The 27,928-nt window shown below is 41.9% G+C and overlaps 2 protein-coding genes across 4 annotated transcripts; one reads left to right on the top strand and one right to left on the bottom strand.

Annotated features, from left to right (window-relative positions):
- The first annotated feature begins 2,662 nt into the window (after positions 1 to 2,662).
- On the top strand, positions 2,663 to 10,059 carry LOC111218276 (indian hedgehog B protein-like). Its single transcript, XM_022740497.1, has 4 exons — positions 2,663 to 3,735; positions 4,970 to 5,127; positions 5,473 to 5,576; positions 7,813 to 10,059. The coding sequence occupies exons 1-4, from the start codon at positions 3,430 to 3,432 to the stop codon at positions 8,553 to 8,555; spliced, it is 1,311 nt and encodes a 436-aa protein (XP_022596218.1). The 5' UTR covers positions 2,663 to 3,429; the 3' UTR covers positions 8,556 to 10,059.
- Positions 10,060 to 11,222: 1,163 nt separating this feature from the next.
- bin1 (bridging integrator 1) lies at positions 11,223 to 26,677 on the bottom strand. Of its 3 annotated transcripts, XM_022740492.1 has the most exons (19): positions 26,355 to 26,677; positions 25,402 to 25,482; positions 25,050 to 25,104; positions 24,741 to 24,835; positions 24,234 to 24,329; positions 23,750 to 23,860; positions 23,517 to 23,609; positions 23,045 to 23,130; positions 22,805 to 22,880; positions 22,216 to 22,271; positions 21,107 to 21,151; positions 20,188 to 20,257; positions 19,818 to 19,940; positions 17,619 to 17,639; positions 15,047 to 15,424; positions 14,431 to 14,487; positions 13,947 to 14,099; positions 13,736 to 13,837; positions 11,223 to 13,658 (listed from the first exon to the last, which is right to left on the bottom strand). In XM_022740492.1, the coding sequence occupies exons 1-19, from the start codon at positions 26,439 to 26,441 to the stop codon at positions 13,557 to 13,559; spliced, it is 1,887 nt and encodes a 628-aa protein (XP_022596213.1). In that variant the 5' UTR covers positions 26,442 to 26,677; the 3' UTR covers positions 11,223 to 13,556. The 3 variants fall into 3 exon arrangements, with proteins under 3 accessions (XP_022596213.1, XP_022596215.1, XP_022596214.1); XM_022740494.1 differs by lacking the exon at positions 15,047 to 15,424; XM_022740493.1 differs by lacking the exon at positions 21,107 to 21,151.
- Positions 26,678 to 27,928: the final 1,251 nt, after the last annotated feature.

Genomic DNA, 27,928 nt, shown 5'->3' with positions numbered 1-27,928 from the left:
TCACATCTTGCTCCCTCATTTCCCAATATGTTCTCCTCAATCCCTTTGTACAATTTTCTCGCCCTCTCTCATTATCTCTGTCTTTCTGTATCATTCTTTTTCACATCCTCCCCGTCTCTTTTTCTTCATCTCCTTCTTAGAATTTCCTTTTATCTATGTCTTCCTCCTTTTGCCCCTCTCAGAGCCTTTGTTGGTTAGGTCTCCGGGTATGCGTGGGTAACCCCGGTGCCCATGTAAAGGCCCTGTGCTGTGGACTCATAGAGCCCCAGTGTCAGTAGATGAAAGCAGAAGGAGATTCTGGGGCTGGCACCCATCTCCCTCTGTCCTGCCACCGTGGCCTCTTATTTCACAGAGAAAATTAATAACTTTAACAAACATCAATGAGCGAGGGCCTGATGCTTGGTCGGGTTGTCGGCTAGCCTAGTGTATGTGTGTGTGTTTTTGTGTGTGTATATGTGAACATATGAGTTTGTACTTTGCACACATGCCTGGATGTGTGTGTCTTTGTGAGGCTGCATGTGCTCATACCTTACAGTATGTGAACCATGTCATGTCAGGAATAGACGCTGACAGGAATGGTGTCAGACAGAGAAATCGACAGGTTGATGAATAGTAACAAAGAAAGTTTATATTTTTTGGGGAGGGGGTGTGAGGTTCCACTTTGGTTTGATCTGATCAGATTGTTGCCTGCTTGAAAGGCCATTTCATGAGGCAAAGAGGAATTGAAAGACGGATGGATGAAGGGAGGGATGGATGGATGGGAGAATGTGACCACTTCTGAAGCATTGTCGACAGCCACGCTGAATAGGCAGCGGGCCTGCCTGGAGCCACGCCCGTATTTATGATCTTCAAAGGAAAGATGACACACACACGCACTCACGCACACCCACAAAACGCTGATAGTTACAGGAAAACATATGCCTGTGCAAACGTGGGTACACACATATTTGCATATAGATTTCTGCTCACGAACTCACTCATAGATACAAAGCTTTTGTCGAAAACAGCAACACTAAACGAGGCAGACAGAAGTACCAGCACTTACATTCATATAAAGGGTCACAGCAGCTCTGCAGTTTTGTCTTTAAAATGAAAATCCACCTATATAGCTGTTTAATAGAGCAAATGGTAAATGCCCTGTACTTAAAGTATGCCGTACCTTTTACCTGAGAACAGTGTAAAGCACCTAACAGTACTTTACATACTGTATACCACTGCTCACCGCAGTGGAGCTGCCATGCAAAGCGCTGGGTTGCACATGTGTAGCTGTTTGTGATTTAGTGTCTTGCTCAAGAACAGGAAACAGGTTGAACCACCAACCCTTGAAGGTATAGTTTGATATTGTGGGAAATATTCTCTCTTTCCTGCAGAGCTAAATCACTCTCATTTCTCTATAAAAAATATGAAGCTAATGCTGGCAGCTGGTTAGCTTAGCTTAACATAAACTATCGCGTTAACGGTCAACATGTTCTACCACTTGATACTCTGCCACTGACTGATGAAGCTAAAAGCTCCGCGAGGAAACTTTTTAGCTGAGGGATTTTACAAGAGGTGGTCAATGAGCGTACCCTCCGCATACCTTTGGTCATTGAGCGGAAAAAGAGAGACTTCTGTGACACTTTGATACAAATGTAAAAGTATCTCCTGTTTCCCTTCTCACTTAAAAGTAAAGAGAGGTCCCACTTCTATGATGAGGTGAAACTTCATTATCAAAGCCTCTCCCCCTTACAAAGCTGGAAACAAATTCAGTAAAACACTGACACCACTATGACTAACTTTGATTTTCTTTAACTGGCTTGTATGTCACGCGCCAGTATAGTTCTAATGAATTTACACAAGTTTCAGTTGATGTTCTATTTCAGCTAAAAGGTAAACACAGCTATAGATGGCTGTTTACTGTGAGTGAATCTCGCTCTTTGCCTTTCTCTGTTCCATCAAGAGACATGAAAAGCGGTGGCGCAGCAAAAATACTTTATGGTGTTTACGCTCACAAATAATAAAACATAAATTGTGGAAACCCTCAGCCTTGTACAGTTCAGTTCATTCAAAGGAACTTGCCCTGAGAAACAGGGGTGAGACCACTGATTTTCTGCTGGTAAATATTTGAAGAGCTAATTTGGAGGGGCTGCGTTTGCTGGTGTTTAACAGTGTGTGTGTGTGTGTGTGTGTGTGTGTGTGTATCAGCCACACAGCCTGCAGCCAGACAGCCAAAAGTTAATAAATTTAAGATGTAATTATTTGTCCATATTAGGAAACTGGCATAAAGTAATTAATCTTGTCAATTAATTTTTTCTAAACACAGTTGTAAGTAAGCAGTCATTGAGGCAGCCAGCCAATCGTAGATTTAGTCAGTCAGCTGAATAGCAAGTCAAACAATCTTTTTGACCGTCAGTCACTCAGTGAGTCAGTCAGTTATTCCGCCAAGCAGCCCCTCAGCTAGTCCACCTGTAACACATCCAGGCAATCAGTCTGTCTCACAGCTAGTAAATTACCCCATTAAACAGCCAGTCAACCAGTGACCCTTGATCTTATTTGATATTGGAATGCAGTTGGGGAAAAAAACCCTAGTGGCTGCATTCTCAGGGAAATTGATTGGTTTAATTGATTGTGATTGCCTGTTGTTTACAGTCTAAAACAAAAAAGCACACAGAGCTGTCAAGGGCACAGACAGAGACAAAGACAGCAACTGGAAATGTGAAGTGGCAGCAATGAAGGGCAAAGCTTATGTTTGCTGCTTGCCTGCCTGCCAGCAGAGTGTGGACAGGACTCTCCAGTGCGCCCTGTGCCCAGGAGGGGCGGGGTGGGTGGCAGAGCAGGGACAGAGGGAGAGAGGAGGGCAGGACTGGCAGGGTGCGGTCTGAAGTGGCAACAGATCGTTTTGGATCACTCAAATCCCTTCAATTCAACTGGAAAGCTGCAGCTTGTTGCGCGCCGGCCGCATATGGAGAGGAAAAGCTTTCAATCCAGAGAGGGCACCAACCAAACAGCAGGCGAAAGTGGCTGATGTTGTGACAGTTTCCCAGAGCAAAAGAAAGAGAGGGAGAGAAACCACAACACTGCAACTTGGATATCAGTAACCGCTCTCTCTCTTTAACTCTCTCACCCACCGAATCGACTTTGAACCTGTTTGTTTAAATACACGGACTTTACAGCCTGCACACATACTGTTGATTCTGTAAGGCGGAGGGAGCGAAGTTTCTCAATTTGGGTCTTTTTTTTTTTGTTTTGTTGTTGGAGCCGCTGAACTTTTCGGTGTCCTCATGGTGCCCGGTGCAGCCGAGGTGCTGAGCTTCTTTTATCCGAGTTTTTCGGACGTCATGTTGCGACTGTCACGGACGATGGAGTCGGGTACTGAACCGGGGAGGTACTGAAGACATCTCTCTCCCCAGGGAGAGTTCTCCCTCCCCTCCCCCCCCTCCCTCCGGGGCGATGCGGATCTCCTTCTTCCTTCTCACCGCCTCTCTGTGTGCCTTGGTCCTCCTCCTCGCACCTGCCTCGGAGGGCTGCGGGCCGGGGAGGGGGTACGGCAAGAGGCGGCCCCCGAAGAAGCTCACACCGCTCGCCTACAAGCAGTTCAGCCCCAACGTCGCCGAGAAGACCCTGGGAGCCAGCGGGAGACCCGAGGGCAAAATAACGCGCAACTCCGAGCGCTTTAAAGAACTGACGCCGAATTACAACACAGACATAATCTTCAAAGATGAGGAGGACACGGGCGCCGACAGGCTCATGACCCAGGTGAGGAGGGGAGATGAATGGATGCAAAACGTCTTGCACGGATGCGCAAAGATGGATCACGGGTCCTGGGGTGCTACTGCTTCATATATACCATTGTCCGTTGCTTATAGTGACAGAGTTGTCAGTAGACTACAGCAAACCTGTTCCATGTGGTTGAATGAACTGAGTCACTTCGGTCCACTGTTGCATCCAGTTGTCTGCTGAATGTTTGCTGTCAGTTAAATGTTTAAACCAAAATGATTGATTTCATCGACTGTCGGGCCTTCGTTTCACCTCTGGATTTTCCTACCTGACATACTTAGCTGATGATATTGAATTGAGCTATTGCGTTTACTCCCAAACTAAGCCTTATTTTGTTGGATAGTCTCAGTCATCGTAAATCTGTACAGTTTTCCATTGGGCACATTGAGATGCGTAAAACCCACAACTTTTAGGGAGGATATATTTAACCTACCAATAAAGTATCTAAGTTGTTCATCTTGAATTTCATTTCATAGTCTTAAGGCTGGTTTGGCCCACAGGTAGACACCTTTCACCCATGTGCAATTGTAACTAACTGGGTCAGTGGCTGCTTTACGCACTGCGCGGCAAATCTCTACCCAGCCTTGTTGCGTGAGTTGGGTGGCACATAACATAAATGTGGCATTCATTCATTCATCCATTCATTCATCCATTCAATGATGGGCAGAGACATTACCTGCATTAAAAATGATTTGCTTGTGATTAATGTGATTAATCAGATTTGAACACATAAAGAATCTGGAAAACTGCGAAATCACTCCAACCAAGCACACAGGCATGGTTGTGTGTAGTTTTACCATTCACCTGACAAACTTCCCCTGACACCATTGTTATATATAGTTACCAAAGGAGTTAAATTATGCCCTCATCACTTCTGTCTTAGAAACTGATGGTCATGTCCTCTGTTGTTCTTCTTTAATCTATCTATTTCCTTCTTCTGTCGTTCCACTTTCCCACCTTCCCAGTCCCTCCTTAATGTGATGGAACTGTTGTGAAAAATTGTCTTTTCCCCGAATCTGAACTTAGTATCTCTTTGCTGATCACATGGCTGTAACCATTCCTCATACTCATCACACCATCCGTCTCACTCGCTCACTCTTTTCTTCTCTCTTCATTTGAACTTTCTCTACATCAGGCCCCTTTCTGAGCTGGTTCTTGATTGTTTGTTTCTAACAACCATCTCTTCTCTCTCCATTTCTTTACCTCTCTGCAGCGTTGTAAAGACAAGTTAAACTCTCTGGCCATCTCTGTGATGAACATGTGGCCAGGTGTGAAGCTGAGGGTGACAGAGGGCTGGGATGAGGACGGCCATCATTCAGAGGACTCGCTGCACTATGAGGGACGCGCTGTCGACATCACCACATCAGACAGGTAGGCATGTAATAAATACAGTAGATAATGTGGTGAAAATAGGCCAGACAAGACATAGGCCGGGGCAACAGCTTCTTGCAGTCTCTAAGTTATGACAGTCAAAAAGTCAGCAAGTCAATCAGCTTATCAGTAAAGTGATGAGCCAACAACTGAGTCAGCAAACTAGCCATGTATGTAACCAAATTCCTCCTGAAACTACAACTTTTTAGAGCCTTATGATAACTACAGAAATGTCAAGCTAAAAGTAATGGAACTCTGTTGGTTTTTGGAGAAATACTCCTTGTTCGTCAAGCTCTGATTTAATCATATTGGACGTTAAGAATTTCTTTTCATTCCTCTTCTCAGGGACAGAAATAAGTACGCCATGTTGGCCCGGTTAGCTGTAGAAGCTGGATTTGACTGGGTCTACTACGAGTCCAAAGCCCACATTCACTGTAGCGTCAAGTCAGGTAAGAGATGGATATGAGCTACAGTGTGTGTGTGTGTGTGTGTGTGTGCGTGTTTGTGTGCACGCATTATCTGAATGTGTGTGTTTGTATGTTTTTGTTTTCGTGGCCAGCTGTCATTACCACTAATGAGGTCGATGCTATAGGCCCTTTGTTGGTGATTCACTAGCTTGCCTTTCTGTGCCCGTATCATCAGTCTGAGAGTGTTTGTACGTGTGAGGCCTATTGGGAGCCAATCAAGACAGGGTGTGCACCTGTGCTCTTTGCTGTGTTCACTCTCACTTCTTGGTCAAATGTCATCATAAAGCGATCAGTCTTTGTGACTGTGGAATACTAAGGTGTATAATGTATCTGTAATGCAGATACTCTCCTTTTTGACGTGGATGGAGGCCCATGCTACGTTTAATGGTGGGACAGTGCAGTAACTGATATTATAGCACATTTCTGGTCAAAAACAAGTGGAGTGATGTCTACTGGATAGAATAAAAAACAATTTAAAGACACATCTGACTCTTTCTGCATTTCTATGATTGCGTGTTTCATTTTTTCCCCCAATTTTATTGTTGTTATCAAGTTTCTATAATTTCTCCAACACACATATTTTATCAAACATAAATCAGATATAGTCCTTATGCAAACATTACTTGACCACATTCCAGCTTGAGCGATTCTAACTTTTGAGACATTTTAGAAATCCATTTACCCATGTCTGGTACCACCAGTTATTTGATGCCAAACTTCATACTAAGCAACCTGTCGAGATTAGTAGGCTGTGAGATGATTAACTCTCCCTTTGTTTTGCTGTTGCTTTTCCTTCAGCAGGTTTCTCTCAGATCTCTTATCTGAGTCTTATCACCTCCCGGTCACAGCCCTCCTTTTCTGCAGCCCTCAGGCGCACAGACACACACACCTTGAACAAATATTTGGCTGCCTTAACGCTGCCTTAAGAAAGCCCTCCCACAAACACACACACATTTGATGAAGAGTGATGGGGTTCTTGTTTCAAACTGATTTGCCTACAGGAGTCTTAGAAGTCTTGCTTAATATTTCCCTCACAATTTCTTTATTCCACTAAGGTTTTTACCAAATGATCAGATTTCAGTGTTGGGATTCAAACTCCTTACAGTGTGTTGGTGCTCTTTCCTTGTGTGGACCCATGACTGATCATGTGACTCAGTTTAAAACTCAAACTCTGCTGTAATCCAAACAATTTCTCGACCCAGGTCTGAGTCTGTGTACTTTCCTGTCTCTCTGACCCCAGGCCGTGCTCTGACTGTGGTGATACAATCAGCTGGTTATCCATTAGCTCTTGCTGACTACCTCTTCTTGCCACTTCGTCTCAGTGTGTCTTAAAGGGCCACCTCATTCAGATATGCTCAAACAAGATCAAATGCAGAGCCTGTGGCAACGTCGGCAGCCTGAATGAATGACAGTGGCCCAACAAAACAGAAACATGTTTTTCGAATAATATATTGTTCATGTCATACTGATGACCACAATGCTATAGTGGGTTTGACAAACTGAATAGAGTAGCAGGAAAGACATGCACGCCATAGCAATGTAAAGGGGCAACTTGTCCCCTTTGACAGCATTATTCGAGAAAAAGTAGACGAAGGGGTTTTGATTTTTGCCAGTTTGTTAATTGTTTTGTTTTTCCAACACTTTCCAGTGATGCCACTCAGTATTTGAGCAGCCTCAGAAAAAACTTGACTCATTTTGAAAAACTATATAATGGATTTTGAGTTAGATTTATAGCCCTTATATAGGCCCTTCATGTTACTGATGCTTAGAGAAATAATAGTGAAAGAAATCGCTAATGTAGAGGTGGAGGAGGTTGAAAATGCTAATCTTTGATAAAGATTTCTGAAGTGTGTTTCTATGTGTGTGTGTGTGTGTGTGTGTGTGCGTGTGTAGAGCCAGAGGCAGACAGCCAAGGCAAGGTTTGAACCTGAGCCACATTATATGCATATGTTAACAATCTACCACTGGTCCACTGAGATAATGTTGTCCATGAGTCAGTGTCAAAGTCTCACCTGCTTTATAGATCACTCAGTGACCTAGAATAACCTGCAGATGTAGAAGTTCAAGTGCTACTGCTGCACTCTCGCTCCACTCATGAGAGGAGCTCCAACTGTGTTCCTGTGTTGTTATGTTTTATCTCCTTATTCTTGCAGCACCAAGGAATAATAATGATAATAATGCAGGAAAAATCTTGCTCCTCTTTCTTTCATCTCTCCAGAACATTCTGTGGCAGCCAAAACTGGTGGTTGTTTCCCTGGCGATGCGCAGGTCATTCTCGAGGGCGGGGCTACTAAACAGATGCGCGACCTTCACCCTGGTGACCGTGTCTTAGCTTCCTCAACAGAAGATGGCCACGGCCCTCTTCTCTACAGCCCGGTCTTATCCTTTCTGGACCGCCAGCCCAACGTTACAAAAATCTTCTACGTCATTGGCACCGATGCAGGACTTAATATTACGCTCACAGCAGCTCACCTGATCTTTGTCACAGACTGCACTGGCGGTCAGAGAAGTGAGCCAGGGTGGGAGGAGACGCTTGAAGAGCCACATTTGGGCTCCATACCCAGGCCTAGCTGGGAAGCAGGTCTGAGGACAGTCTTTGCCAGCGAGGTCCATCCAGGACAGTGCGTACTTACTCCGCAAGGGAAGGTGAGGTCACAGACAACATTTTCAGTTGTGACCTCTGTGGAGGAGCGGAGGAGCACTGGACTGTATGCCCCCCTCACCCAACATGGCTCTGTAGTGGTGAACGGTGTGCTCGCATCCTGCTATGCTGCAGTGGACAATCACCATTTGGCCCACTGGGTCCTGGCTCCACTGAGGTTCTTCTACAGCCTGATAGGCCCTTCAGAACCGCAGACTGACGGGCTGCACTGGTTTCCTTTGCTTCTACAGAAGCTAGGGCAAATGCTGCTGGACGCTGGACACTTCCACCCCTGGGGGATCGAGCAAGGACGCAGATAGGAGCCACAGTGATATGTTTCACAGCAATGACTTCATTCAGTTACCTGTATTCGGGAGCACTAAAGCACAGAACACAGCTGTCTCTCTCAACAGAGGAAAGCGACTGTGGAACCACCAAATACAACTGATTTTACAGTGTAAATGTATTTTACACAAACTCTTCTCGCCTATATTTGCTGCTCCTTTTTTGTAGCGTGAGTTAAATTGTGCGAGAGACAAAGAGAGGAGACTGAAACGATTTGCTTTAGTCTATTAACAATTTCTAGAGACTGAGGTGTGCAAGAAAATCAGCACAATTGAAAGTCAAAATAAAACTTTTAGCTTGACTACCAACATAAATACTGGTGTAAGTATCACCCTCGGTTCAGTCCTCTCACCTTAGAGATCACAAACAAAGACTGTGACTCAAAATGATTGCTTTTATTAAATCAAAAAAAAGTGGCTAGTGGAGTAAGACAATCAGGTTTCATCATTCCTTTGTTCTGTATTTACTGTAATCTGTGTCAACATTCATGCATTCCATTTGGAGATCAAGCTGATCCAGTTAGAATACATTTTGACATTTGAGGAAAAAGGTGAAGCATCATGAAGAAAACTAGAGAGTGAAGAAGGTGTGAGTTGAAGCTCTGTATGTACATAGGTATTTATACGGTTAAGTAATGTTAAGAAGACAGAATGACAACAAATCAACTTTGCTCTGTGTACTGTCAAAATCATCACTGCAGTAAATCCACTGATTCTCTGTGTAGAGCCTATACTATGCTTGATGGTGGGGCACTGCAGCTTCACATCTGAAAAAGGGCTTTGTTGGAAAACTATTGAATTGCAGGGAATAATGATGGACATGACAATTGTGTTGCAGTGTTTTTAGCTCTTCCAAGTCTGCCATTTGCTCTCATCCAACTTGATTGTCTCAGACTGATTCATATGGTTCATTTATACATTCCTTATGTTTTTTATCAGGTATTTTGTGACATGTTTTTCATGGTTTCAGGTTTTCAGTTTTCAGGTCAGTAGTATCTAGTTAAGGCATACACAACACTCAGGCTGTATTCAACTACTGTATTAAGCAACAGCTATGCATCATGATAAATAACAGTTATCTTTAATCTTGAATAGTAAGAGTTTGTTTGATAGCTCTCCTTTACATTATTCTTTTTTTTTTTTGTATTCCATCTATCACCCAAGACCTAGATTGGCAGAGGTACAGAAAATCTTTAACATTATGATAAGTAGATCTAATTTTGTGATATGTGGCTGAAAGGATATGGATTAGGGCTGAATGATGTGAAAGAAAGAAAAAAATCATATTATTTTGACAGATTGCCATTGGGATATGAATCACAATTATAGCGGGAAAAAAACACAAAATGATGATAATGTGATTTTTGATGGGGGTTTCTACCAAACAATAATGTTCCCTTAAATCTGGAGAATATGATTTGTTGGCAGGGGGAAACCTCTGTAGCACCACAATCCTTCATTTATGGCATGTTGTGACACATTTTACCTTTATAAAAAAATTGCAGCTCCTGCTATTTGAATATTGCACTTGGCCATATTGCCATTTTGATAATATTTTGATGAATTGTTCAGCCCTAATATGGATACGCATGTAGCTCATATTGCCCAAGTGTCCTGTCAGGAAACACTTGTTGAGCATGTTTTGTGAAGACTCAAACATTGCAGTTATCTAGGAACTCCAAGGCTTTTTTCGATATGCCTGCTCAAAGATTTGTTAAATATGTATATTAAGCTATTGTTGGAGAGACTATTTAAAGATCTATTTTTTAGAAAATAATGTAAACTATTATTATTTTTGGCAACTCTGTGTATACAATTTGTATTTGTAACATAAAGTTGTTGTTTTTAAACCAAAACCACTCTGTGCATTATTTGTTACCAATAATTAAAAAAAGATCATATGCCATACCATTACTAATTACTAAAGTGCTAAGAAATACTCTGTACTCTACGTAATAAAGTCCCTTTTTATTTACATCACGCTTGCTCAGAATCACCAATAACAACTGGGTTTCGATCATGTCATCAAACCGCCCATAGCCAGCGATCACTGTCAAGTTTGACATTAGCTGGCACATTGTGAATCCAGCATGAATAGCTGTGGTTACAGGGTGGGCTGCTGGTTGGTTTCAGTACCACGGACAGCAGCACTCAGCAACACTCCTCTTTCCTACTCTTGATGCCTCAAAGTGTTTTCTTTTTTTCTAGGATGGAGAGTAAGTCTTTGAACACAGCGCACCCTGCTGGATGCATCAGTATTTGCAGAGAGGACATGATGGGAGCAAAATGACAACATTAAGAGTATTCAGCACATACAGCAGAACACTTTTTGTTTTGTCTTAGCTGCCACTTACTTTTCTACTGAAAGCTGGGAGAGGAAATTTTCCATTTCACATGATGACTGACCAAGAACAATGATCATAACAAGAGCTACAAAAGATCAGCAAGCACAAGGAGATTCTAAGTCATCTTTATTATTATCGGTCAGTTAGGTACAGGAAAAACCTTTTTGTTGTATCCCATAGCTCATCGCAGGAGACCGTACTGATCCGTAAAGACAGATAGAGAACCAGACCCAGGTAAAACACTCACCGAGTTACACATGGAATTTGAAAACAAACTGTGATTGGTTTACCTGAATGCGCAGGTGATGTTCTCACATGTGAGGCTGTTTTTTTTTTTTAAAAACACATGAAGAAATCATGCACATCTCAAGAAGTTAAAACATTGAAAGCCATTGGAAAATAGGTCCACCTGAGTCTGGTGGTTTGAAATGTATCTCTATGTGTCCTGTCTCCATGTAATCATGTTTAACTCTCTTTGGACTACGATACTCCGGCAACATTTTGAGGCAACGCTGATGGAAAACCAGCAATTTTAAATCAGGACTAATTTGAGGGGGAATGGTGGAAAAAACATACAGCATGTAACTGCCTGCCACCCCCCCTTACTAAGATTAAGAAAATAAATAATAAAAAATAAAAATTGCCTGTTTCAACTGCCTCATAAGTGACCCAAGTATCATCGTCTTAAATTAGGGGTGTTCACACAACAACACATGGGAAGTCAGCATGCTCACAGTAACTCACATACAGATATGAATGTCTTTATAGAATATGTATCTGTCATCACAGCTTGGCAAAATTACACTTATACACAACAAATGCACAATAACACCTGGAACCATAATACCAGCCAGTGGAAAAAGACCCAAATACGCTTCAGTTGTCTTTGTCCAGTCAGAAAAAGCTTCCTGTTAAACGGACGGCCTCATCCCCTGGTAGGTGGTGGTGATATCGTCCAATAACAATAGCCTATAGATAAAGAATTTATGTTTCCAAACAACCCATAAACACACACGCACACAAACAATCGCACACACATACGTTTTCTCTCACACTTATTACATGTTAATAACATCATGAGAAACGTGAATCTCTTTTGAGTCAGTGACTGAATGTGAGATAGCTTTAACTACCTACAGAATGCGACTATGTTGAGAGCAGTAAACCTGACAGAAGTACAAAACACTCCATAACATCCTCTTGTTGGCAATTATGTTGACATAGTTACATTAGGCTATATGTAATCATTGCTTGGCAGCATACAAAAATAAAAGAAGTTGCTCTGGTGCATATTCTGAGTCATCTGCATTTGAGTTAAGTCGTCTCTATGCAAACAGAAGGAATTGTTTATCGGCACATTTTTTTTTTTTCTTAAACGAATGAGGCTGGCTCAGTTATTATATATTGATTAGCATTAGGGTGTTACTGTAACTGTATCTGCTTAACTACTATACAACCAGTAGCAGCTTCTCATTGGTGTAGTTTGTTGGCTAGCTTTATAGCAAGCCTGACTAATGCATATTTGGAATCACTTGTGAAAAGACGAATGTCAAAAAACACGCCTGTCAAAGATGATTTTAGCAGTCTTGTTTCTCTGCTCTATGGGGCTCTGACACCGGTCGTTCTGTTTGAATTGATTTTCATACTGTATTCCTGCTGTCCTAGGCTGGTGTTTGATGACCAGTTAACTGCATATGCATTTATTAGGATTTTAACAACAGTGTCACTCTACCTATACCACCATAGACTCTAAACTAATACAACAACCAAGGGCCCATGTTTCACAAGTCAATAATTAAAGTAGGAATAAAGGATTGGCATGATGTCAGGAGTATGATCACCAGTCTGAGAACCTCAGGATTAATTAAATATGTGCAGTTTAGCTGATGAGACTTTGGCACCTTGTGTGCTCAAAGGTCTTTTCGCAAATTGACTGAGGTGAAGTAGCCAGCTGGGGATTTCTAAACATAGTGAAGACTCTACTCAGTCAGTGTCAGTGTCCTTTCAGCCTGGTTTTAGTAATTATACCCCCTCAACCTTTATGAAATAGGTTTTATATATATATATATATATATATTTATATGTGTGTGCGTATGTGTGTGTGTAAGGGATACTCTGCTACACTTGGCATTGTCTTAATAATTTCACATAGTTCTCAATCTCTCAATATCAGATGAACAAAAGCACGTCTCAAAAGACATTTTTTCTGTTATGGTGATGAAATATGATGAGACATGACTAAAAATAAAATGTCATAATGAAATTACAGTGGTAGCCATTGCGGAGGTAGCCCATCCCTGCATCAACCCTGTATGATCAGGATTCTCTGATCAATTCCTCTGGTATGGAGTAGCGACATAGCAGCAAGACAAACTGGCACCTGTGAAATGGCTACATACATCTGTAATTTGTAAATGTTGGCAGAAATCCACAGAAATGCCAAGATCCACTTTTAGCACAGTGTAGCAGACCTTAGAAATGCATGGTTTCAGCCAGGGCTGTGACAGCTCTGCTTCTATGGCCAAAGTCCTAGTAAAGATACAGTATCAGGGCAAGAAAGGGCATGAAGGAGAGAGGCAAGAGGAAGAGAGACATAAAGAAAGAAGCTGGAATGACGTCTTGTCCTCCTCACTCACAGCCTCTGAGTGAAGTTTTCAGGGAATACTCCTTTAGTGGCGTTTTCTTTATTCTGCTGCCAGTCGCCCTCTTTCATTCCCATCAGCCAGCCATCATCCTAAACACACAGACATGCAAATAATCACCTCAATAATAACAGAGCATACCAGTGTGTTTGTGTGTGTGTGTGCATACCTGTTCTTCAGGGTTGTCAAAGGGGATTACTAGCACCACATCTCCAGCCTTCATCTCCAGTTCGTCTGTGTCGTTCGCAGCGTAATCATGCATCACCTGGACCTACATCATATATACAAACATGACTTATCGCCTTATAGAAAAGTTATATTTGGGGTTAAGTAGATGTTCTGCACACTTGAATCCTTTTTTGTCCCATATCCTGATTTACCTTAAACATGAAGCCAGGGGGCATCTCTGCAGGTTCTGGTGCTGCTTCTGTTGATTCTGCAGGTGCAGGTGGTGCAGCTGGTGCAGCTGGTGCAGGTGGTGCAGCTGGTGCAGCTGGTGCAGCTGGTGCAGCTGGTGCAGCTGGTTCAGGTGTCTAGACAATGAAAAGACATAATTGAGCCCTTCTTCAAAAATGAGAAATAAAGTGAAGCAACAGAACTTTATATAAATAGGTGCCTGTATCTTGAAAATATACAAATAACTTTATTCTAGAAAAATCTTAATTTAATTATGGATTAATTAGAACAAATGAGATGAGATGGATTTTTTTGTGGTGTACAGCTTCTAAAACATAACCGTGCAAAATTTATAGGTAGTGTAAGGTGCTAGAAATATGATATTATAGATATATATAAAATCCTAGACGTTATTTTGTTTTTACTGCTTTGCTGCCAATATCTAGAATTTTGCAGTAACTCTCTCACCTCTTCCGTCGCTGGTTCTTCTGGTTCTGCCACAGCAGCAGCTGCTGCAGACTCATCCTGGGAGACAAAGAGGAATAACAGAGATAGGTTAGAGAATGAGACAGATAAAGGTCATAAATAAGGAAGTGGAAAGAATGAAAGAAGGAAGGAGGAACAGACAGACAAGACAAAGACAGACAAAAAGACAAGCAGCACAACCTAAACAGCAAAGTCATAGTTAATGCAGGCATGTTGATTAGACAGCAGGATTAGATACTAATGCACATTTGCCATAAAGATAAAGCGTTTGCACAGGATACTATGTGTGTCGATGTGTGATTAGCAGTGACTGGGATTAATTATGTGCATTGAGAAGCAGATGTCTTTATTCTTTTCTTTCCCTCATCAATTAATTTCCATCTCGCCCTCTGTGTCACAGTTGATGCATCTATGCTGCTGGGCCAGATGCATCCTAAATCTTTCAATCTCAAGATTTCTCCATCTTTCCACCTCCCATTCACAATTTCTCTCTCTATCACCTGCTTCTTTCCCACGCTCAAACCTCCTCCTCAAGAGTCGATGCATCCACCATTTTCCTCAAGATGCATCTCTCTGTTTTTTTTCTCTCCTTGGTTACCTGACCCTCTTCATTATCCAACGTGGTGGCAGCTGGGGTGGCTTCTTCCTCAACGGTGTCCGCCGGAGCCTCAGCTGTAGGTGTGGCAGGCACCTCTGTGACCGGCTGGCTCTCGTCATCACCCCAGCCCTCCTGGGCTTCAGCCACGGGGTCGTAATGAACTGGCTGGCTCCCATCATCCCCCCATCCCTCCTGAGCCGCAGCCACAGGGTCATAGGAAACTGGTTGGCTTCCATCATCCCCCCAACCCTCTTTGGCAGCTGCTATGGGGTCATAGCGGACTGGCTGCGTACCATCATCCCCCCAGGCATCTGTAGCAGCAGCTACAGGGTCATAGTGCTCCTGGGTGTCCTCTTCCTGGGCACCACTTTCCTCAGGCTGAGGGGCAAGGGTCAGGTTTCAAGGAATCAGAGGTCATAAGAGATATTTTACCTTACGGGTATCATTTTTGGAAATCAGATGTTTGAGAACATTTTATTTGAAATAAATAAAGTAAAATATTTTTGATGGGGAAGGGATTAGAAAATTGATAGGGATATTAAAGGGGTACTAAAGGGGTGCATAAGGGTTGTACTACGAGAATGACAGGTAAGGGGTTCAAACATTAAAAGGACCATACGAGTGATTTTGTCTGCTTTAGTCCATTAACTAAAAATTGTGTTTGCTATATCTTATGCTGACTATATTCCATCACTCTGACTCTAGGGATGGCAATGTCGGTCATTCGGCCACTTTGGTCAAGACTAAAATATCTTAACAACCTCTGAATGTATTGCCATGAAATTTGGCACAAACATTCACAATGTCCAGTGAGTGATTCCTACTTAATTTTGTTGATGTTGTTGATCGACTGACTTTTTCTCTTACGCCATCATCTGGTCCAGATTTTACGTTGGTTTATGACTAAATATCTGCAAAATGACACTGGCATCAGCCTCAACTGTAGTCAGTGTTAACTGTGTTAGCATGCTAAACCAAGGCAGGCAAACATCATCAGCATGTTAGCATATCAGTATGTTAGCATGGTGTTAGCATTTTATTCAAAGCGCTGCTGTTCCTAAGTACAGTTTTGCAGCTATTTTAAATGGTTGGCAGTCAAAAATGCCTTAATAAAAGGGCTAAAAACTGAAAAACCATTACAATGGCCTTTTAATGGATGTGAAGATGAATGGGGGTTTGGGGAGTTGCTATCAAGTATTATTTAGACTAAACTGATTTGTCAGATTTAAGGGAAAACGGAGCAGTTTTGCAATCATGAGAAGAAAGGAGGCCATGAAAGACACCAATAGGTGTTCAACAGCAGATGTCAGCAAGTAATCATCATCACCATCATCATCACCATCATCATCATCATCATCATCATAAGACCCAAGAAGATTGATGTAGAAAGATAAACCTTTACAGAGAAGGTTCAGACTAAATCAAAAGACAAATGAAGATAAGGAAAGGTGGCAGAAGAAGGCAAGAAAGAAAAAATAGTCCCATCAGAAGATAGATGTCGGATCTTCTGTGTGTAGTTAGCAAGCATGGTTTATTTTCCCACGGCTATGTTCAGATGGAGAAAGAGGAAGGAAGCTTTGTAAGAGTAGAAGTGTCGCTCCTTTCTGAGCTAGCTTTGCCTCTAACACAGCAGAACAGTACAACTGTTGTGACACATCCCTCTTACAGCAGGTACGGGATGAACACAAAGGTTATTTAATGATCGGGATGCCAAGCTGCAAGCAAGGCTTTGTGAAGTTGCCCACTAACTCTTCAGTCTCATTTCTAGAAAACAACCCACTGCAAACATGAGCAACTTCACTCAACTTTCAGAACACAACTGTTCCCTGTGTGTCACATGGAGCACATCCTGTAACATGTGAACACACAGGGATACAAGGAGAAACAAAGAAATGAGGTCAATTCAGTTTCAAATCATTCTACACAGAAGAGATATTTCATTTACATTCATGGTTAATTTTGTGTACCAGAGTGTGTACATTTGCAGCCATATACAGTATGTTGTATATCACTGTACGTCCTGCTTATATAGGGGGAGGGAAGGGGGAGAGAATAAAACCTCTTGAGAAAGCACTGCATATAGGACAACATTTATATTGATTAGATATATAACTGTGTAAAATGTCCATTTGGAACTGAATTGACTTAATTCCCAAGTTCTATTTGTGCTGTACAACAATCTCTTCAGTGTTTAAGTGTTATCACATCAAGCACTGCAGACACAAGAACAACGCACAAACAGATTTGGGACAGACAAATGAAAGAGGTCCATTAATGGAAAAGACTGTTGATATGCAGAAATGACCATTATATAAGTCCCTGCCCAGCATGTCCTGCATTTGTAGTGCAGGACTGTCAAGCATCCTCCAGCGGTGTAGCAGCAAGCATGATGAGAGTAGGGCTTGTATAACAGTGACATACATAAAGAGTAAATGCAAACAACGACAAATGAAGTGATGGTTGCTATGAACACAAATAAGAATATGCTGATAAAGATGATGATCATAATGGTAATTATATATTTTTATCATTACTTTTAAAAATTCTCTTAGGATGAGGATGATAAGCTTACCCACGAGTCCCAGTTTGCAGGCTGTGGAAAACCAGAGGAAGCAACAAGATGTGAAGACATAACAAAACTCTTTATAAAAAGTTCTTGGTTATGCCCGTTGCATTCAGTAAGACATTTCCAGTGCACAAGTCCCATGCACTTACCCTATAAGCCCATCGCAAGAGATCTTTGGCAGAACAAGAGTACAGGCACTACTCGGTAAAGTGCGAAATGCAAGTGATATAAATCGGAGTAGAGTCTGTTATATGTTTATCGTACAAAAGCTAATTTTATTCAAAATGAATATCATACCCACCATCCTGGTAAAATAATTTCACTGGTATCAGAGGACCATCTTCTAACACCAGGGGTGTAGTGCAAAGGAAACAAAATCTTCTCACATATCTCTCTCATATGCCTTCTGAGATTATTATCCCGTGCTCAGAGCAATAAGTTTAAGGAACAGTAATTTACAGTGTTTATTTTGCCCTGGGTTTTGCCTCACAGACTATATACACAGTATATACTGCTATCTTATTAAACTGCCATTGTCATGATATAACAACTTTCATAAATTGTTATTTTTTCTATTGATATAAATATGTACAATGTCTGTCTGTGGGTAGATGTTCCACTTTTTTTCACGAAAATAGTTGCTAACTTTGTCTCTCCACTTTTCGGTACTGAGCAGATGTTGAGGCTAAACTATACAGTAAATAAACAGGCTGTAAAACAAAAACTCCATGCTGAGCTGGCATTGCACCGGCCCGACTTTTCATGCTTTGTGACTCACAAATTGTTCTATGTAGTGATTTGACGGTTAATGTTGCTATATGCAAAAAAAATATGAAGTATTTTAAATAAAAATTGTCCTCCCAAAATAAACAGGAATTTCTACTTTATGAATAATAATTTTTTCTTGTCTTATCATCAATTATAATTATGTAACGCGTCAGTATTATGGTGTAATCCTGAAACTCTTATAGCTACAGGCTTATACTTCACCATGGAGATTTGGAATTACAATGAGTGCTGATTATTTTAGATTTAAATATAAAAAAATGTAATATAGGTCCACGATTCATAGAATGAAAACGCACAAACACAAAATATCTAAACAATGTCATCTCATCCCTACACTGTCATGACAGGACCAGTTTAACTGGCTCCAGTACCTACCAGCTATGTCAAGGTATACAGTAGGCTACATGCCATTCAACAGTCAGGTACTAGAATGTTATACTGAGGCTTAGTAGCAGACCTGGATAAAAGAGCAGCTGTAATCATTTTTTAAAAAGGTGACATAACATAAGGTGCGCTTAATTTATCTTAACCTCCAAGTAATTTGAGCAGCTTTTAGTCTGCTCTGCTGTACGCTAAGATACAGTAAGCACAACTCAAGTCCATTCCAGTATTTCACATTTACATTCTGCTGTACTTTTGTCCAGGTCTGAAGAGAGAGAGAGAGAGAGAGAAGTCAGAGCAGAGCAGGGCTGTCAGTCTACAGTTCATGCCATGACTGATCTGTGGATTGTGCTAAAGCAGGAAGAAGTGGAAACTAGAAGCAGGTTTCTACAGATCATCATGCCATCATCCACCTTTTGTTTGGAACATCAGAGAGAAGCAGAGCAGGTAACACCTCACACTATGCCAAACTTACCAAGTGACTTCATTTTTTATCCAGACTTATCAAGCTTATTTCAATACATTCAAAGTCAAACAACTGCACTGGCAACTGGCACTGCTGGTCATATTGCAGTGCAAGACTCCTTCGTTTGCACTTCAGTATCATGAAATGAACTCAAAAAAACATAACAACATAAAATCTCTTGTGAAGCTTGGCATTTCTTGCAGTGGAGTGTCTCTACGACTATATTTTCATGCCATGACTCATCCACCTGAGTGACCGTGGGGGCTTTGGTGGTTGCACTGAAAGAGTCCAGGTCCATGTCCAACAGGCTGCTCACTGCAGGACTGTCAAACTGATAACAACAGGAATAGGAGGGCTCATTGGCTAACTGAGCGCAACAGAGGAGGCAAGGAAGTGGATAGAATAGAATAGAATAGAATAGAATTGAACAGAATAGAATAGAATAGGATAGAATAGAATAGGAGAAGGGGCAGGCCAGAAGAAAGAGTATTTAATGGTTCTGACCTGCACAGGAAAAGGGAAAGTTAAAGGGCTATTCCACAGTTCGTCGACAGCAGCTGCTTACTAACCTCTGTAGGGGAAGTCACACTGATATCAGGAGTAGCTGCAGCATCAAACAGGTTGATGATGTTCTCTGTCTTCATCTCCTTTGATGGGGTCACCTTGGGTGGAGGAGGCACTGCTGGCTTTAGCTAAGGGGGGGGAAACAATGTGGTAATGAAGTTGTGCCAGAAGCCACATGAATATGACTTTAACTTAATTTTGTATTCAGTTTTTGAATTTTTTTTTACAAAGAATTAACATGGGCCTCAACAAAGCTGTTAGCTGTTAATAAATCCAAGTAACTATTTAGAATGAAAATAGATACAAATACTGAAAAAAAACAACTGTAGAATTCAAACTCAGATCACAAAATAAACATATTCTCAGTGTGTTTACCTTGGACGGAGATTTGGGGATTGGGGGTGGTCCTCCTGGCCTGAGAGTGTGGTTAGATGGTTCTTTGCCACTGAGTGAATGAGAGAGGGAGAGAGGGAGAGATGGAGGGCAAAAAGAGAATACAGATTACAGAGAGTCACGAGGATGGAAAACGATATGAGAGAAGAGGACAGCAAAGGTTAAAGAGAGCAGCTAAGAGCTAAAACACCACTAGAGAGAAGTTACAAGGCATGCTCTACAGGAGTTCAAGTGGAAGTTGTCATTACAAGAGCTGTCATGCAAAAAAAGTGAGCCTCCCTTCCCTCCATCCTTCCCATCCCATGCAAGCAGGCTTAGTGTGTGCCTCCTGTAAATCCTCACAAGCGAGCAGTAATAAGAGGCATTCGGTGTCATTCAGAAGATGTTCTAAAGCTGACAAAAGCAGCCCCAGATCTGCAGATATTTAAAGAGCTTGGAGCATACCTGCAACTTCCTGCTGGATGAGGCAATTTTCTTCATTGGTGGCTTTGAAAACAACATTACCAAGACTATTACCAACCAGGCACATCGGACAAATACTCTGGGGTCCCAGACCCACAGCCCCAGGAGTGCGATTTAATTTCAACAGGTCTCAGTTAAGGGGAGATGAGATGCTGTGAACCCTGAGATTTTGGGCTGTCTTATTATGTGACAGCGTTGCCTGGCGCAGCATTAAAGACACAGGTTTGCTCATCTCTTGTACATCTGCAGCTCTGAGCACATGACTCTCTGATCAGACAGTGTGTCTGTCTAATTCACTTGCACAAAACCAAGCACTAATTCTCCCTGAAATCTCCCACGCCCGCAGACTGACTGACATATGAACAGCTTGACAGACATGTCAGTTGGACAGACAGACAAGATATGTGTCACCATGGTTACCACAGTTGCTGCCGGTTACCTCCTATTTGCTCCTGACGATGAGGCGCCATGGTTACCTGTCTTTCTGCAAGGGGGTGGAGGGGTTGGGGTGGGGTGAGGGTTCGGGGGTGGCTCCAGGTTAATGCATGTCATTACGTTTGTCTATTCCTGTAGCTTAAAATGTTTGTGATGTGCAGTGTTTTAATCCATGGGTTTCATATTTTCCAGACAGAAGCAGGAACGGAGGGATCAACATTCAACTTTAATCAATAAAATAATTAGTTTTAGGGATCATCTTTTTAATACATTTTTCTACCATTTCTCCTCAGCTAATACTTCAAATGCCACTGCAATTTATTTTGTAGTAAGTATAAAACTGAAAATTTGTGTACTGCACCAAAAAGGTATTTTGGGACTTTTCTGCGTGCTGTCTAAAAAAGAATAAGTGGACAACTGAAATGTCATGCTGGCAGCAAAAGATGTCGGGCTTTAAGACTTAAAATAAAAAATTATTTAAAAAAGTTTGACCCTTTAGCTACAGTAAACAGACTAACAGGGAAAATAAATGAGTTCATTGAAAATAGCCTCGCCACTTAATTTACTGCTATTCTAACTTCTGATGCAGACCATTAAATTCATCAAGCACGATGAGTTATGTCTCTCAAGAGGTTCAAATATTTGCAAACATGTCTGAAAAGATTTATTTTCGCCCGAGTAGAAGGAGCCACAGACATACAGCATAGTAAGTATTTTCTTCACTGGCTGAGACGACCAACCGCAGTGATTGACTGATGAGGCTCAGTGCTCTAAACTGGTTCCCTGGGTTTCACACAACCAGCTGTTCTCTACAAGACTACGGTACATTTTACTTTAGAATTGCAAAAACCTGAGGTTACTGGATTTTTACCTGAGTGTAATTTCAACAAAACACAATATCCCAGTACGTTTGAGTCTGAATAGCATTACTGTTGAGAAAAAGATTTATTGGTGTTTATTTTTGTCACTAGTAACTTTCAATAGACGCTTGAAAAGATTTCTTGACATTCAATTCCATGAATCTCTCATGAGCTACACAATATATTACAGGGCATTCAGCAGTAGAAAGTCTTGCTATGAGAAAATTTAAATAATATATCTTTGTTCACTAACCTGGTTGCGTCTGATCCCTCCAAAGTCTCCAAGACGTCGTGCAAATCCTGATCCAACTGCAAGGAGGAGAAAGAGAACAGTGTAAACTATTACACTGTACAATTCACACAAAATACTGATTTTAGAAAAAACATCACACATTTTTACTCATTAAATCCAATGATCTCACACTGTTACGGCACTGTCTATGACATAATCATTAACAAAACCATATCATCCATGCGCTGCAAAGTTTTACTTGTTTTCATCATCATGTCCAAATTCAGAGAGACAATATTTACAACTCTCAAGCTAAGGAAGTATTACAGGGGATAATCTCACTGCAGTCAGTTAAAACCCCATGTCCTAGTTTTGCTTTACTGGGCCAAAAATAAGAAATGAACTATAGCAGACTTTGCATATGGTTGTGAAAATCTGTGCTGATGTGCAGCAAGAAGTTTTCAATTTTAGATGAAATCTCAGCCCCTATTAATGTAGTCACTGGCACAGTCTGGCACTGTCAACACTGTAAGCTGTTATCTGATATTCTGAGTCAGTTTGTTTTGTCTGGTCTTTATCTAAACGCAGCAGCTCCAAAGAAGCGTCTCACCCGGCTCATTTCCTTGTGAAACTTCTCCTCGAAACCAGCCAAACTCTGGAAGGTGCTGACATAAAACCCAACGCGACTAGAGATAGAGGGAGAGACAGTATTGACTGCATTACTGGCTTGGCTTAGTTCAATATCCTGTGAAGGTAAATGTGGCACAGATGCAAGTGAAATGTAATTATAGCATCTATCCATCAACAGGAAAATCAATTCCCACATGCACTCGCACGTCCACATACACACCTGTTCCAGAGTGAAGGCAACTCCTCTTGCAAGTCAATATTAATCTCCTCAAACACCTTCTGGGCTCTCTCCAACTCCTCCTCAGCCTGAAACACACACACACAAACACACACACACGCACGCACAAACACAAACACACACGCACACAATGCATCAGGCAATGTTCGTGAGAGTGTGTCTGATGTGCAATGGACTATGACGTGCAATATATGCGCACGTGACATCTCCTGCTACTTATGATTATGCTTCCACATGTGTTGTTGTCATATTCATTTCGCCTTCACTATATATTCAACAGTAGTATGTGACAGGGAACGTGAGCAGAGAAAGAGAGCAATGACGCAGTAAAAAATTTCCCCAAAACTGAGGGCCTCCTTATCCCAAGCCATGTGTCTTTGACTACCAGGACGTTCCTTATCACAGCTTCGTAGTCGGCAGACCTCGCAGGAAGTACAGTAAGAGTATTGTGTACCTGGCTCCTGGACAGACTGCTCTGGGCAACGTTGTGTGCAGACAGGATACCCTGAGCCCAGCCTGGAGTGGCCCTCTCCAGCAAAGAGGAAGGCTGGAACAGAGAGGACAGGTTCAAATGGAAAATACTCTTACAGCTTTTCATACACCCAATAAAATATAATTGTATGATTACACACATCATTAGCAGTGCTACTACTGTTTAGGTATCAGACTATTGTGTATTTGATTTACCTTGGTAATTTTAATCCCCCCGTCCTTTTTCTTTGTCTTGTGTGTAGTAGCGTAGTTGTGCCTGGCACTGTCGTAATCGACCAATTTCCTGTCCCTCTTCGCTATACGAGCCTGAACGGAAAAGAAGACAAGAGGAGAATAAGTGCTGGTGTTATTTAATGTCTCTGTCTGCAGTGAGATGCCCGGTTTTCATGCTTCATAAATAAGCTTCTCCTTGTTAGCTACCAGATAACAAAGCATACACGTGTTTGAACTATTAGCTGCATTCATTCAACCATTGATTCAATGTTTGTTTGTTTTTTTTCTCCACATCTTCTTAATAGCCATTTTTGTGTTCTATATTTCGAATTCAACACAGCTGAAATCCAAATAGTGAATGATTATTAAAGCTATAGTAAAAAAGTCTTGCTGCCACAGCATGAATGCTTGATGCTAATCATTTTCAGCTAAGGTTACTACATGTCCTTATAACCACACATCTTACCTTGATATCGGGGAACTGGCCCAGGTAAGTATCCATGGAGATGAGAGCATGATCGACCAACTTCTGGTGGTAATCGGTCCAAAGCACATCACAGTCCTGCAGCATAGATGAACATAATAGCACAATAAAAAAAATCTTGGTGTTAACTCCAGTTGCTCAGTTGCTATGTCTTGGCTAGTGGTCTTGTATTTCAATTAAGAATAAACTGAAATCCTTTTAAGTGATTGAAGTATAATCTTGCAGCTAGAGTTTTGTCTCACAAGAACCATTAATCCAAAAGTAATTTCAAGGGCAAACATAATTAAGTCAAAGGAGAATTCTCACACACACACACACACACACACACACACACACACACACACACACACACACACACACACACACACACACACACACAAAATCAACTAATATACAATAAAGTGGCTATATGGAACCAGCTCGTCCTCACACTCTCACACATGCAGTCATTCGCTGTCTTTTTAACACATTTATCAAAGTGTCTCTGACCTCCACAATGGAATCCACTTCGTTCTTGCCGTACCACTCTGGCTCATACATGTCGGCCAGACACGACTGCAGGTTATTGGAGGACTCATGCATGGCTGAAGACAAACACACATGCTGTACATTAATGGGCATTTATATTTGCAGGTTGAAGTACGTATTTGTGCATCTATGATGGTGCCTACATGTGTGGTTTTGAATGCATATGTCCATTCATCAGTGTAACATGGAATGGGCTTGTGTGTGTGTGTGTGTGTGTGTGTGTGTGTGTGTGTGTGTGTGTGTGTGTGTGTGTGCGTGTGCGTGTGTCACCTTTCACTGCCTCCAGGTACGCTCTAAGGTCCCTCTGCAGTTTGCTGCCTTCAGTCTGTGAGTGAAACATACAACATGAGGCTTGGAACACAAAGAGAGTACAGAGGAGACACGTACAGAGATGTTCCGAGGCTGTTTAGCCAGTTTCAGTTTTAGCAAATTCAAACCTGTTTGAGCTAATGCAAGTCGGTATATGTCAAGAGTACATATATGACTAGAAAGTCTGGCAAGCTACATCTCCCATTAGACCGGTCTGTTATGTAATAGTTTGTACAGTAAAAGGTGATTTGTGGAAAAAAAAAAATTGAAACACAGCTCTGCCATTCAACATGTGTCACTGAACTGCACTCACATATTGTTTGGTGAAGTTGATGACTCCTTCCTCAAAGGCAACATCTTTGGTCTCATCAGCTTTGCCAAGCTTTTGGAGAACCTGCCCATCCAAACAAATAATAACATTAGTTGACAATACCAAGGGTAATTGTGGCAATTGATTCTGCTCAGTTCTCAGTGTCTGCCATAAAAAACAAGAGGTCGGTTTTTGATGCTCCTTAAAATACAATATACAATGTGAAGATTCACCCGTTTGTCCTGACCTCTTACTCTCATTTGCATGAATGGGAAAATGAATTGCTTGTAAAAGCAATGACACACACACAGTACATAGATAATGCCAGTATTAAGCCAAATCTACAGTACATTTCACACATTCTTACATTACTGTCACATTCACACATATGATGTACAAAGGCTTTGCTAGGGGACCATCTGTTTTATCTGCCTGCCTCTCTTCGGCCCAACAGTTCATGATGCATTTTGATAGACAAGTAGCGCCCCCTGTCATTTATTCTGCGCACAACTCGCAGGTGCATTAACGCAAAGACTAGGCCCCTTATTTACCACTTACACATATTGCAGCATGGGTGTTAAATATTATCATGGCGCCAGGAGCAGGCAAGAGCGTGGGCAGCAGTCACCATCTGTGTGACAACCTTGCGAAAAGAGACAGGTATTGACTTAAATGCCAGAACCACATCAGTCATCAGGCTAAATTATGAGTAGGCCTACAGCACATCTGACTGCATTACGAACGTGTCCGCTGCATGACATTGGCTAACAGAGGGGTTTATTTGAAGTGGCCATCCCCGTCCCTCAAACACATCATCCCTGCTCTTAATATTATGATGTCGTGATGCGACACTGCGCCTCGGTGCTGGGGGATGCGGCACTGCTGCTTCGCAGCTTGTAGGCCTGAAACATCATTTCCCATATATTAACGCGGAGCAGGAGCAGCTCTTTGCTTACCTTCTCTTGGGCTCTGGTTAGTTTTTTCTGGACGTTGCTGGCCACTTTCCCTGCAGTCAGCCCCTTCCCCAAATTCAACTCAGCCATCTTGTAGCGTAGATAGGTCTTTGGATGCAGGAAGGAAGGAACTAAAAATAATAACGATCGAAGGGACCGCTACGGCGACCGTAGGAGCAAATTCATCAATGTCCAGTGGAGAAATAACGTCGATAAATGTAATAATGAGATGGTATGATGTATCTACAGAATTAGGCCTACGTGTTTGCAGAAAGCTAAGCTGTATTCTCTGATATTGAGCCGCTGTGTGCGCGTCCGTGACAGAGGAGGAGGATGCTGCGAGAGATGCTCTTAAAGGCACAGCTGCTGCCGCGCACGATGGAGACTAGAACTGGTAAAGCTAAAACATGAACATAATCCAGTGTTTCTGAAGAACATGATGCTCTCTACAACGCTCTTTGGTATTTTTTTGTAATCTCTTTTAATTCTTTGTTTAGCTACAATTTGGCTCTAGAGCCGAGGATCATGAAGTTGGGTCTTAAAGATAAATGTCTTAAATTCGGAAGAAATAAAAGATCCTGAGGAACATCCATAGCTGACCAAAAAAGAAAAAAAAAGAAAGAAAAAAAAAGAAAAGCTCAAACAATGAGCCACAAACAAACAGCTGGGGATAGCGACCCCTCCAAGCATGCAAGTGCATTAATGCTTCAACCACATGCGTTTCAGTGATATAGGCTAATATGGTTACGTAACACGTGAAGTGTAATGCAAGATAAAGAACAGCAGTGAACAGCAGCTCAACAGTCAAGTGACTGAAGGAATTAACAGTTGGAGTTTACTGCAGTAACAATACAGTAATGAAATGGCGTAATGTTATCTGCAGCTTAGGTTGGGTTGAATAGATAGAACGAAATATCATTCAGTATGACCAGACTTAAAACAACCGTTTTGAAGCAACCCTTCTTCAAAACGTTCAACATCAGGCTGTAAATGATGACAGAGCAGCAGGGGTGCAGGGCTGTAAAAAAGTCCCAAACTAGCACGCTTAGCGTAGATGGCAACTTGTACTAGCACTAGCACCAGCGCTGGATCTGATAACCTGATGTGTCCTTTCCCTGAGGATACACACTCAACCACATTTGCCACCATCCAGAACAGGATTTGTGTGTTCATGTTCCACTCTGCTCCACGAGGAGCTACTTTGTACTCCGGGAGATGGCGCTATTGGCTCATATCATATCCACATAAATACAGAATCTATACAGGGCTTCGAGTCCTCCACTTTTTAAAATCTGGCTGTCTTTGCTCAAGGGCTTCAACAGTCTGGTGAAGGATTAAGGCTTTGCAGAAGTGAACAGAGGACAGACTGCTAACATCTCAGTGACCCGCTCATGGCTACAAGTTGGCTACATTTGTAAAATGTTTAACATCCCTTATAGTATACTTAGATCATAATTTGTTATCCTATTCTATGATCAGCAAATCAAACTGCATGATGAAGTACAGCCCTTTGTTGTCTCAGGTGGTTGGTGCTGGCTTGGAGCTCTCCAGGGTCCTGAACTCACACTGCTGGTGCG

This window comes from Seriola dumerili, unplaced genomic scaffold (genome assembly GCF_002260705.1).
Source record: "Seriola dumerili isolate Sdu_G_001 unplaced genomic scaffold, Sdu_1.0 BDQW01000052.1, whole genome shotgun sequence".
Classification (NCBI taxonomy): Eukaryota; Metazoa; Chordata; class Actinopteri; order Carangiformes; family Carangidae; genus Seriola; species Seriola dumerili.
Note: the sequence above shows the minus strand (reverse complement) of the source record. Positions and strands in the feature narration are given on the sequence as shown.